Source organism: Prosopis cineraria, unplaced genomic scaffold (assembly GCF_029017545.1).
Source record: "Prosopis cineraria cultivar Desert tree isolate PC_DT_omini unplaced genomic scaffold, ASM2901754v1 PC5, whole genome shotgun sequence".
NCBI classification, from domain to species: Eukaryota; Viridiplantae; Streptophyta; class Magnoliopsida; order Fabales; family Fabaceae; genus Prosopis; species Prosopis cineraria.
Window position 1 is genome coordinate 1,065,820 of NW_026555336.1, and position 13,553 is coordinate 1,079,372.

The 13,553-nt window shown below is 32.7% G+C and overlaps 1 protein-coding gene across 1 annotated transcript; it reads left to right on the forward strand.

The window, feature by feature from the left end:
* Nucleotides 1–9,552: 9,552 nt before the first annotated feature.
* Nucleotides 9,553–10,857, forward strand: LOC129311793 (GATA transcription factor 5-like). Its single transcript, XM_054954258.1, has 2 exons — nucleotides 9,553–9,884; nucleotides 9,979–10,857. The coding sequence occupies exons 1-2, from the start codon at nucleotides 9,609–9,611 to the stop codon at nucleotides 10,633–10,635; spliced, it is 933 nt and encodes a 310-aa protein (XP_054810233.1). The 5' UTR covers nucleotides 9,553–9,608; the 3' UTR covers nucleotides 10,636–10,857.
* The last annotated feature ends 2,696 nt before the right edge of the window (nucleotides 10,858–13,553 follow it).

Consider the following 13,553-nt stretch of genomic DNA (forward strand, 5'->3'; position numbering starts at 1 on the left):
AAAAAAAGGGAAATCCTAGTTGGTAATCGAAATTGTTATACACATAAATTACCTAAAATAAAGAGGCCTATTAGAAACGGATCATGATCCTAAGCCTCGGGTTGTTTTCCCCTATCTTCACTTCTTGAGCTATTCCCTAAAATATTAAAGATAACGGGGTAAGTACAACGACTCAGTAACCAAGGTCTGACTAGCCTATACTAATGCATGTCAATTGGTTTAAATACAAGTGGTAGTAAATATTATTACTTTAACCCATGAGAATCATTTGAAATAAGAATTCATAACTTAGCTCACATAATTTATTGACAAGCCTAATGGCAAAAATTATTACTCAACTCAACATATCCACATTATGGACTCAATATAGACAACCAATGCCTTTTATCACTATATGCGTGATCATACCTCCCTTATATCTTCCTTATTCCTCTACATGACCGTGGGCTATAACTCAATGAGATAGTCTATGTTTCTTGACTCCCCTAGCCTAAACACTCGTGAGGCGATTACCTGGCCAAGGTGTACCCATCTCACTTATGGATCATGGTTTCTCCCATTTCTCTCATTATAGGGTGTCATACACCCTAGACTAGCTTCGTCATTGAACCGGTGGATAACTAATTAGGTTTGAGTCCCTCGTTGAACTAGTAAGACAACCCTTCATTGAACCAATAGGACGATATAGATAGAATCAAGCAAATTCCCGCCTCCCTAAATCATGCAATGGACATTCATGCGATAATTCATACATATACAATTCATAGAACTTCACATTATCACATTTCATGGAACTTTAAAACCAAACAAGTCGTTGAACTCTCAATTCACAATTATTGTATCTCACACTTACAAAATCATTGAACTTCCCTATTTTTATTGTACCTCACACTTTTAAAATCATTTAACTTCCCTATTTTCATTGTGCCTCACACTTTTAAAATCATTAAACTTTCCTATTTTCAAACATCATTGAACTCCTTCTAAACAAAGATTCATTTTGCTTCTCAATTTATAGAAATCATTGCATTCCTAATGAACATTAATAGAAAAATCCACCACCATTATTCTCAAGGAAAATTTTACATCACAAGGCATAAAACTCACAAATTTGATTTGGTAGATTTCTTTATAAATTAAGCCACACTTGCATTTCTTTAATTTTATACATTTCAATGATAACTCATAAGTCAATAAAATAATGGTCATACACAAGCATAAGATAGAATTCTCCCGGTTACCTTAAACCTTTGAGAGATCAAAGGTTTAACCCCTCAATTATTCGCTCTCGAAGATTCCAAGAAGCTTGAATGGTGCCAATGGTAATTACACTACAAGTATTTACCATGCAAAACATCAATATCCATTCTAAGCTATTTTTCACTAGCATTTTCATTATTTCTTAATACTCAAGTTTTACTCTAAGCTCATGTAGAAGTACCCATAAGGTTTCTTAGCTTTCTATAACTCTCATTTATGACATTGAGCTCTAAAATGAGCATTAATAAAGCCACATTATTCCCAACCACTAAATTTATGGAAATTTTAGACATTTAAAGTCCTCTAACCACCAATCATCATAAAACCTTAAATATCAAGTTTACTTAGCTCAATCTACCCCTATTAACTCTATTTAAATCATAGATTTGGGCCCTTAACTTCTATGAACCGAAAATTACCATTAGCAATCAAACCTTAACCTCTACCATCAAGAAAATGGAAGAAGAGAGAAAGATTTAAGTAAGGAAGCTTACCTTGGTTGTTTAGGAGCTCCAAATTACTCCCAATAGTTAATTTCTTTAAGCTTTAGCTTAGCTTTTTCGCCACTCTCTCATTCTCTTTTGTTTCCTCTTCATTTTCACTTCAAATTCGCAACTTAATATTGTAAAATTTTGGCCATGCGCTGCGACGGACGCATAATACACTGCGGTACATGGCACAGAGAGCTTCTTTTAGGCATGTTGTCACACATGCGCTGTGGTGGACTAACCCCACGCCGCAGCACATGACACAGAACCACTCCCTTTAGAAATTCTTCCTCTTCTATCCTTGGGTGACCTGATTCTCCTTCGGACCCACATTTGGTACTTAAATCAAGATCAAACACTCCCGTTAGGCCTCTTTGGCTACACACCTCAAAGATTCACTTTACTAATCTATTTAAGCTTAAATTAATCTAGATTTAAAATTGAGTATGGTACATGCCATGGTTGTCCTACTTTGTGCTATGCTTTGTGATGCAAGTACTATGCTCTACAACATGCACATTGTAGACAACAATTATGCTATCATTTGACAATAATTTTGGGTAACTTCTAATGTGGTCCATTTATCCATCCGACATCCGAATGAGGTGATCTACATGTTTACAAAAAGGTCTTTTCATATACCAGCTAATGATATAGGTTTTACTTTCAAATTAAGTCACACAAGGAAGTTGGACACCCAAACATATTTTCACAACTCTAAGGTGTTCAAAACCAAACACATGTGCCAAAAGCTATTCTTAACACCCAGAATACACTCAAAAAGACTTAGGACTACCTGTACAACACATCAGTGCACATATACTCAATAACATTACATTTTCGCTCCTTAACTCCTTAATACCAAAAAGAAATAGGGGGAGGTCAAAGCATTGCATTTACAAATGAATATTCATAGTTATAATCAAATCAACATTGTTATATTTGCACTAGTATTTTAGCCTTATCAATATTATAACAATTTACATACAACATTTTAAGGTCTGAAATACATCTCAAATTCATTAACAATAACATAGTACAAGTGTCAACAAAATATATCCTAATTGACACTATTTAAACTATTACACAAAATAGAATGAGATCAAGAGGCTATACAAAAGGAATCCTAAATTTCTAAGCCTCAGAAGTCTTTTCCTTTTCCACAGAGCTAAAACCTACAAAATATTAAAAGAGAGGGGTGAGTCTAGCTACTCAAAAACTAAGATGAGTCTAGCTACTCAGAAACTAAGGTATACATACCCGATGCAGTTGTATATCAATTGATATAAACACATAAGAGTGAGTTGATTACTTAAAGCTATCAAATTACATATGATACAAGTTATAATTTCATAATGTAATTCATTTTCATATTTCTCATCTCAAATCATATAGTATATTGCCATAAGACATACAAACATGTGATAATGACCTAATTTGTTAGTTCTCTACTTGTGGCCATAATATAGAAAATCATGTAATAATGGCACATTCACTATCACAACTTGTTACAAACTAAATAATTATGTGACATGTCGGTAAACACGTATTCATTATTAAACCATCCTTATACCCTCCTTATTTCCTCTGACTGAAATCGTGAGCTATAATATCAATCAAGGCTCCATCTATAAGATTAGAATACCTAACCTCACCAATTGTAAGGTGTGACCTAACTAAAGATCACAGTACTCACTTTCAAACCACAGCTTCCTTCATTCTCTAATATCTGGGGTGTCGTATACCTTAAACTAATCTCCTTCAAAGTAAGTGGAGATAGCTAGTTTCTAATCTTTCAACAAACTATAGGATAGTCCCTCAACAAATAGTAGAATAAGGCTATGCCTTCGTGCACCAAAAGTTAGTCGTAAGGATTATATGGATTTTTCTACTCCACTTTTTAAGCAAACTCTTGCCAAATGATCATACAATGAATGATACTCACTCATTTCACAATTTCAATTACACGTCATAATTTGAAAATCATTTGAGTTCAACTCCACATTTTAGTCAAATTAAAGTTAATACACTATCGTAGGATTTATAGCATGCTTTCGTATCTACAAACTTAATTATGCATATAAATAAACCCAATTTAATATTATAACACAATTAAAAAACAACCACTCATAATAGGTTTCTCTAATTACCTCAAACCTTTCCTCAAGTTTGAATAGTGCCAAATAGGTTAATTTGCAATCCAACTATAAGGATAATCATTAATACCCTTATTCAAATAAATTCTACCCCTTTAACTCAACAACCTTCTTTTACCAAAATCACAAATCCACTCCTAATAATACCCATTAGGTTTATGAACCAAGTGGTCACACATGTAACAACTTATACTAGATTAATCAACTATATAGTATGGTGGAAACCTAGGTCTTCTCCCAAAGAGGTGTTTAAAGATTAAATCTAGAACTTCTTAATGAAATTAAATTACAATAAAAATCCCAAGAGTTGATTTATTTTAATTAATTTAAAATAAATACGAATTAACCTAATTAAAATCTAAGCTAATGAGTTTGTACAAATGGGATAGAATAGGGTACTTAGAGTTAGATTAATACTCAAATTCTAACAACTTATGAAATGTGAATTAGTCACCCTTAATTCTTCTCTTCCTAACCAAATTATGAAGCCACAAGGATAATTCTTTCTAACAACTTAACTTCACAAGGGACCTTAATTAGGCCTAGGATTCTAGAGCCTAATTCAACTCCCTAATTTAGTTTTAGGCCCAAGATAGGTGATTAATGAAAAATTCTAGTAAGTATATTCAACCCCTAGCAACCCACCCCCAAAATCACAAGCAAACCCAACAAACACTCCTCAAGATTATGATGAAGCAAAAGCTAGATTAAAACACTCAAGAACATTTAAAATTATGAAACAATCAAGAGTGGCAAAAATATATAGCTCAACATACCAAAAATATCAACTAAGATTATAATTATAAAGCCAAGACATAGCAATCTAATATTATAGTCTTACCAAATAGAGGAAAATTAAGAGAAAAATAAAAGGGTTGTAAAATTGAAGACCCAAGTGGTTCATTGAGCTTCTATCCCCCTTCAAGCACCCAAAATGATTTAACCTTCAAATTTATTCAAGTTCTCCATGAAAAGCTCAAGTTGGCTAAACCCTTCCATGGAACCAAGTAGAGAATGAAGCATGAAATGGATGATCAAGTGGTAGGGATGTGTAAAGAAAGTGAGAGAAGAATGGGAGTAATTTGGTGATGATCTAATGATTAGATAAAGAGAAATGGAGGAGAGAAAGGGATGGATGATCAAGTGAGAGGGATGTATAGAGGGGAGTAAGAGAAGAATGGGAGTAATTTAGTGATGATCCAATAGTTAGATGAAGAGAAATGGAGGAGAGAAAGGGACTGCTATGGCTGGAAAAATGAAGAACAATGAAAAATAAGAGAGAGAATGTGAAATGAAAATGGAGGAGGTGATGAGAGATTATGCGTGAAGGCTAGGGTTAATATTTTTTGGCGAAAATGAATTGATTATGTGCATGTATTCAGCTGGCACTTGGGAGAAAAATAAAAAAAAAAAGAAAAAAGAAAAGGCTAGGGTGAGGTACACACTTCCTATATGCTCAAATAGGTGGCTATTTCTCATTAGCTCAAAGGGAATATCCTAAGCGAGAATATTCTCACTTATCTCATCAAATGATATAATTATTCTCTCCCTTTTCCAAACCCAAAATAATGCCAATCTTGCCTATTTTAGCCATCTTTCATGATTCTTGACCAATTGTAAAAGTTTAGATCCACATGTGCCACTTAAGTCACAAAATAAACATAAAATCAAAGTCAAATATTCATGTGACCTAATAATTAAATTCTTTCACATGGAATTAATTAACTAATATGTAGAATCCAAGGATAGTAACAAGTAAAAGGTCATGCAAACAAATAAAACCTTAATTCAGTTAACAAAGTCAACAACTTTAAAATGTGATTTTTATTTTATCACTCCCAAACCAAATTACATTTTGAAAAAATAATTTCATATTCATTCTTCTGGGAATAAAACACATGGAAAACCACATTAATATAATTTTTTCATAAAAAGTACAATTTTAGACCAAAATACTTCTAATACACAATTTTGCCCCTTAAGCTATTTTCTTGCTTTCGACACCATGAACACACCAAATGTGAAATCAAAAATTTGAAATGGGTCTTAAACAAATGGATAAAGTGTGTAAATTATGGGTCTTATCAATTTACCAAGTTCCTTTAGCTCACATTGTTATTTATGAGTCATTAAACCTTCATTAATTACTTCTCAACTCATTCAACTATCTTCATTAATGCCATTTTTAGATATTTATGATAATTACCAACTAAAAATCTTTAAAATCATTAATAATGGGTTTAAATACTCTAAACAATTCCCTCTATGTCTATTTTAGTTAATGGGTTCAAACCCATAGCTCATATGGAACAAAAATCACCATCCACACCCTAACTTAAATCCTCATGAAAATGGAAGAGAAAGGGAGGAGAGGAGTATGGGACATTTACCTTAGGTATTCTCTATCTCTAAAATATTCCTAAACCTCCAATGTCGTAAGCCCTAACAAAGCAATATTGTTTGCTCTTCATTTCCTCCCTTTTTTCCTTTAGTTTTCTACCTAATTCACAAGTTTATCAAAAAATTTGACCATGCTCTTGGCGCACGCAGCACACACCATGATGCATCACACAAAGAGGCCCTCTTTCGTTGTTTGTCATCTGTGCGCCACGACAAATGTGTTACACGCTGTGACATGAGGCATAAAGACTTACCCTTCAGATTTTCTCACCTTTTAATGTCCTCATGGCTTGACTTCACTTTGAACCCAAATTTAGGACTAAAATCACAATTAAACATACTTGTTAGACACGCACCATATTAATTAACTTAATTACTCCTCTTTACTTTACTTAATTGAATCTTAAATTTCTAGGGTGTTACACATGTGGTATGTTGTATAGGTACTCTTAAATCCATTGAGTATGTTCTAAGTGGTAGGAATTACTTTTAGTACATATGTGGGGTTTTAGACACCCTTAAATTGTGAAAAGTGAGAAAAGTTGTAAAAATGTGTTTGGACATCTAACTTCTTTATATGACATAATTTAAAAGTAAAACCTATGCTATTAACTAAATTATAAAAAGAGCTTTCTGTAAACACCCAAATCACCACATTTGGACATTGGATGGAGAAATGATGCATGTTAGAAGTTGCCCTGGGTTGCTATTAAATGATAGAAAAATTGTTGTCTGATGCATGCAATACTTGAAGTGTCTGCATTGCAGCGCATGACACAAAAAAAAGGACAGCTGCGGTGCATGTGCACATGGTGTGAAGCATTGCCCTGTTTTTCAATAAATTTTGAATATTTTCACTCTTATAAAGTATCCCATACTTCCAACATATTATTTTACTCTAATTTGAAGATTATTAAATGATGTTTTAGTAAATTTAATTTATGAAAACTTGGGATTCCTTCTTTATAAATTATAAATTTGGTAATCTTTATTAAGGTTAGACCTATGATTATCTTGGATTTTGTAATTAATTATGATTAGATAACAGAGATATTTCATATATGCTGTTAGATTATCCAAGTATGAGTAGACATAAAATTAAATTTAATAACTAATATATAATAAAGGAAAATGATATATAACTTAAGCCTTGAGGTTTTAAGTTAACATGTAATGTCTTTCTGTTAATTTTATTCATTTCTCCTCTCCTTCTATTTTCAAGTGATCGCCTCCATTCCCAACATGTTTAATTTTTTTTAAAAAAATTAAGTTCAGGAAATTGAAATATTTAACAATTAACCATTTCAGTATTTCTACTCTTCTATATATAGGAGTTGGTTTATGAGTTTATTTTGGTCTTAAATATAAGTTTTAAATCTCTTTTATCTCCCATAGTAATTAGTTTTTATTAGGGAGAATGATAATAAAGTTTTAAAAGAATAAATTAATAACAATTAAGTCTCTGACAAAATTTTTTGTAAAATAAATTATAAATGTCAATTCAAACGGTTGTAAACAAAAATTCAAATTGTAAACTAATTATTATATTTAGAACTTAAATATTGTATTTACAATTGAAACTATTAAAAATTTGTAACTATTTGAATTGATATTTACAATTTATTTTTTAAAAAATTATCAAGAGCCTAATTGTCATTAATTTTCTCTTTTGAAACTTAAATGTTATTCTCCCTTTTATTAACTATTCTTATTGATTGCATACAATAATGTGTGTAATTAGCAGGTTTAACTTCTAATATAAGTAATTAAAAAGGAGGTATTTTATAAATAATTAATGCTCGTTCTAGTCCTATTAGCTACATCTGGCACTATTTATAAGATAGAGAGAAAATAATTTTCTTAGCACTATTTATCTCATTTTACTCTCTATTAAATATTAATGAGAGAAAACATATTGTTAAAATATGTATATTTAATAAAGATAAAATTGATAGTTTATTAAATTTTATGATAGAATTACTAAGTTTTAAGATTTTTTTAATTTAAATAAAATATGTTAAAAGTAATTATAAATAAAAATGAAGAAATATAAGATAGAGAGCAGAATTGTTTTGTCATATTTATGAGTTGTATAATTAAAATTTTATCATAAATTTTTTCTTTTACTCTTAAACAAAGTATGTTATTTATGTATATTTATTAGAACATTACTAGAATGAAAGCTGAAAACTTATTAAAATAGGTATATTTAATGAGTTTTCAAGTTTTCATTAACTTTAATAAAAATAATAGAAGTAATTTATAAATAAAATTGGAAGCAATATAATTTTTAGTAAATAATTTTAACTTACCTTATTTTCATAATACATAAATTCTTGTTTCACTTTATGAGATGGTTTTGGAGATAAAATCAATATCCCAAAATATACAATATTTTAACAAAAATACAATTTCTTTAATTATACTTCTTTCAAGATTACCCTTTCATTATTTAAAAATATAAGTCATTTTTTTAGGGATTAGATGTTAAAAAATATAAGACATTTTTAATATTTTAAAGTGTGATTATTATCTTTTTTTTAAAGTGTTCAATTAAATAATTACTTTATATTTATTTCAAAATAAAACCATTATTATATAGGGCTAAATATAAAAAAATAGTATTAATTTAAAATTTTAAATTAATTTATTAAGGTAAAATTTAGTTAAAATACCTTATATTTTATAATGTAAAGAGCATTATATCTTCTCTCTATTTAATGTTTTTAAAATAATGTTAGGTTAAATGATGATATCTGATTGACATGCATAATTTTAAGAAAATAATAACATATACATCTAGAAAAAAGATAGAGCTGTAATTCAAATCAAGCTTAATGGACCAACTCAAATCCATTTAAAAAATATTCAATTAAAAAAAATTATAATTGAACCTAATTATATAAATTTTTTAAAAGAATATAATATTTTAAAATTAATTTAAATAAATTTAATTTAAATTAAACTCAATTTAAATAAATTTAATTTATCTGAATTACCATCTTAAAAAAAAAATGAATTAGTTAGCATTGCCATTGGAAGAGAAATAAATAAAAAAAACACGAATCTAAAGAGTGCATCATGCGTGTGTGGGTGGGAAAGAGAGAGATGGAGGCATCGGAGGGTGTCACGGACACGTTCACCCTCTCATTCAATGCTTTACCAAACTCACCCTCCCTCTCTTTTCATTCCCTCCCAGGTCCCATCCCACCGTTCATTTCCTCCATATCTCCTTCACCACTAGCTGTTTACTCCCTCCCTCCCTCCCTCCCTCTCTCTCTCTCTCTCTCTCTGTGCCACAGCAATGGACTGCCGAGCTGCTTTCAAAACCAGTTCTCGCAAGGACGCCACTGTCAAATTCAGCCCCCACGCGTTTCTTGAGGACCTGTCCGCTTTCAATGTGTCCACTCTCACCCCTTCGGACGACTTCTTTGTGGACGACCTTCTCGACTTCTCCCACCTAGATGCCCTCCCCGAACAACAGGAACAGCCTCTCTCTCTTTCTCCTCCCCCACTGCCCCAAACTCCTCTCACTTTTTCTGTCACAGACGGCTTCGCCTCTGCCGAACTCATCCTTCCGGTACTTTCTTCCATTCCCTTCTTCACAGCACCGCTTTTCTGCTTTTTTCTGCTTCCACTTTCTTATTTGTTGATCCAAGTTACCATCTTTGTAGGCCGATGACGAGGCAGACTTGGAGTGGTTGTCTCATTTCGTCGACGACTCCTTTCTGGAATACTCCTCCGCCTGCCCTGCCGGAACCTCGACGGCAATTCCCGTGACCAAGACGGACAAAGTACTTGAATCCGAAACCCCTGCTGTAACCTCGCCCTGCTTCCTCACCCCGATTCCTGCCAAGGCCAGAAGCAAACGAAAACGAACCGGTGTTCAGGTTTGGTCGCTGGGCTTTCCTCCCGTGGCCGAGCCATCATCCTCCACCTCCTCCTCGTCATCCTCCTCCTCGTCTCCTTCCAGCACGTGGCTAATTTATAACAACGGTGCCCCTAATCCGCAGCTCGTCGCCTCCGAGGCGAAGAAACCGAAGAAAAGAACGGCTGATGAGGCGGCTCCGGCGTCGCGGAGGTGCAGCCATTGCGGCGTGCAGAAGACTCCGCAGTGGCGGACGGGGCCGCTGGGAGCAAAAACGCTGTGCAACGCGTGCGGGGTCCGATATAAATCGGGTCGTCTCTTACCTGAATACAGACCCGCGTGCAGCCCGACGTTCTCCAGCGAATTGCACTCGAATCACCACCGTAAAGTGCTGGAGATGCGACGGAAGAAGGAGATGAGTGAGACGGGGTCTGGTTTGGAGGCTCCGCCTGCTGTCCCTTAGTTTTTGATTAACGGACAAAATTTAGGTAGGAGAAAAATAGCCGAGGAAGGAATAGAATAATTAATTTAGCAGACTTAGGGTGGGGTGGACGTGGCCCCGAGCCGGTGTAAATTTTTTTTTTTTTAATTTTTCTTCAAACTTTTTTCACGTGGTTGGTGCGTTAGGTGGTAGTCCCCTGTAACTCATTAAAAATGAATTCGATTTGTACACCTTTTTAATTTAGGGGAACATTGGAGTTTTCCTTTTACTTTTTAAAAATCGTTTTCAAATATGGAGAATGGAGTTCTGGAAATGAGGGGTGGGAATTATTAGGGATATGACATGGGCTTGCTACTGAACTAGAAGTGGGAGGAGGAATTTTGTCAAAAAAGGGAAAGTAAAGTGGTTTACCGATTAAAGGAAAAGGAAAAATAAAGGCAGAGCTGGTTGAAACTTGAAACTTAGTATTTTAAAACTCTAACCGAATATTAAATTAGAAAAAACAATAAGTCGCGGCTTTCATAATTTAACTGATTAGATTGACAGTCGAATCAATATCATAAAAATTAAATAAAAATAATATTTATATTCATAAATATATAAATGAAATATTAATTTGTCGATGGTGCTTGAGATCTCAATACCGAAGACTAAATGCCCGAACTATTAGAGCTAGAAGCCAAGGTATGTCAACACAAGCTCACCAACGCTAGAATTGGAGGCATGCCGTAATGTCACGACTCACGAGCTTTCAATTTCAATATCAAAGGTTGAATTGTTAGAGTTGGAGGCAAAGGTTAGATGAGAAGTTAAAATTGAGTATGAGTTATGGATGAGAGATCAGAGATTACAAAAGAAAATTAGAGATTAGATAAGAAAAATCATGAATATGAGCGACTTAGCTTAAATTTATTTTTTTTTCTTAGGCTTTAAATCGGGTTGACCCGCTTCGAGTTCCAGGTTAAATCCAGTTCTATGAAAACCACCCAGTTCAATTTAGGTCAATTCAATTTAAAGGCTAATTTGGTTCAATTGGTTAAATCAAACTATTTTATTCAGTGGGTGACGATCGAACCATCCGATCTGATTTGGTCCGGTTTTCATAACATTGCTGAAACTGAAAGGGCTTTATGTCGTTGTGACATGGAATTTGTCTTTTAGATTTCTTATTTGTTCTCCATCCTTAAATCACCCAATCTTTTTACTTGTTAGTTTGTTTCTTGTTTTTGTTTTATTTGCTATTCATTCTTTGATTTTTTTTTTGTAAAAAAGACGTGTAATATTTTTGGTAAATTTAAATAATCGAAGATGAACAAGCCACAGAGGGAGCTGGAAGAAACTTGCAAATTGCAGATGGCAAGTAGCAAGAAGTAGGGGTGAGCATTGGTTGGTTCGGATCGATTTGGTTTCAAAATATGCAGAACCGATGGATCGAATAACACTAAAAATGAAAACCGAATTGAATCGAACAAATCAATCAAATTGAATAAGGACTGAACCGAAATTTGATAATTCGGTTCGGTTGGTTAATTCAGTTTTTTGGTTTTATATTAAACTATTGAAATTGGGCCTATTTTTTTAAATATTAAAACAAACAATATTACAAAATTGGGCCTGTTTTTCTATTCATTTTTTTTAATATGAACCCATTTTAATTACACCCATATGACATAAAGCCCAAATATTATAAAGGCACATGAATAATCAAACAAACAACCACAAATAAACACTGATGATCAAATAATGGCCCCATAATCCAGTAACAACACCATAATTTAGTCACAACATCTACTAATGAGAGTGAGTGATCGAAATAGGGTTTTAAGTGATGTTATTATTTTTTATTCTTTATTAAAATAAAAAATAAAATAAAATAAAATAATTTATAAATTAATAAATTATATGTAATTTGGTTGATTCGGTCTATTTAATTTTAAATTTTACTAACCGAATCGAACCGATCAATCAAAATATTTAAAATAAAAAAATCAAATTAAACTAAAAAATTAAATAAACTAAATCAAATGATAAAATTCAATTGAATTTGATTCGATTTTTGATTTTGATTTAGTTTTGCTCATTCATAGCAAGAAAGGGTCACCAAAGTCACATGGCAGGTTAACCATCAATTTTTATAAGGGTGGGCACCTGGGCAATGTGAAAGTAGTAATGTAAGGATGGTGGAGATAGTAAAAAAAAATGAATCCGAGGGCAAACGTTATTTGAAGCCAAAAGTCAATCATGAAAAAAGGCGCAAGCAAGAAGCAATGCCTGTTGGCCTCTCATTAACGTAGAATTTGAACTCGCCATCAAAATCACTTCTAATAACGCCTTCCTTTATGGTGATTTGGATAAGGAGGTTTATCTGGCTCTTCCTCCTAGTTTTATTTTTCCATCACCTAATATTGTTTGCAAGCTTTAAAAGTCTCTTTATGATTTAAAGCAAGCTAGCCACCAATAGTTTGTTAAGCTTACAACTACTCTTACTTTATATGATTATCTTTAGTAAAGCTAATTATTCTTTATTTGTTAAGAAGACTGATTCTTCATTTATAATGTTATTGGTTTATATTGATGACATTATCTTGGCTGTTAATGATTCTATTGAAATTTATAATATTAAAAGTCTTTTAGATCAGTCTTTTAGAATCAAGGATTTGGGCCAGGTCTATCATTTTCTTGGTCTAGAAATAGCCTGAACATCTTCTCATATATCTGTCTGTCAATGGAAATTTTCTTTAAGCATCCTTTCTGATGTGGCTATCTTGCTTGCAAACATGCTTTTACCCCCATAGATAGGTCTGCCAAGGTCTCTAAAGATGATAATACCCCTATTGATAATCCTTTCGTTTATTGGTGTCTTATTGGTTGTCTCTTCTATTTGAAAACAACTCACTCTGACATTGCTTTTCTTATCTAACAATTATCTTAATTTATGT

What these genes read in the sequence shown, in the direction of transcription:
- LOC129311793 (XM_054954258.1), top strand. Translation starts at nt 9,609, where the DNA reads ATGGACTGCCGAGCTGCTTTCAAAACCAGTTCTCGCAAGGACGCCACT. An exon ending in CTGCCGAACTCATCCTTCCG is followed by an intron (nt 9,885 to 9,978) that starts GTACTTTCTTCC and finishes CCATCTTTGTAG; the next exon opens with GCCGATGACGAGGCAGACTT.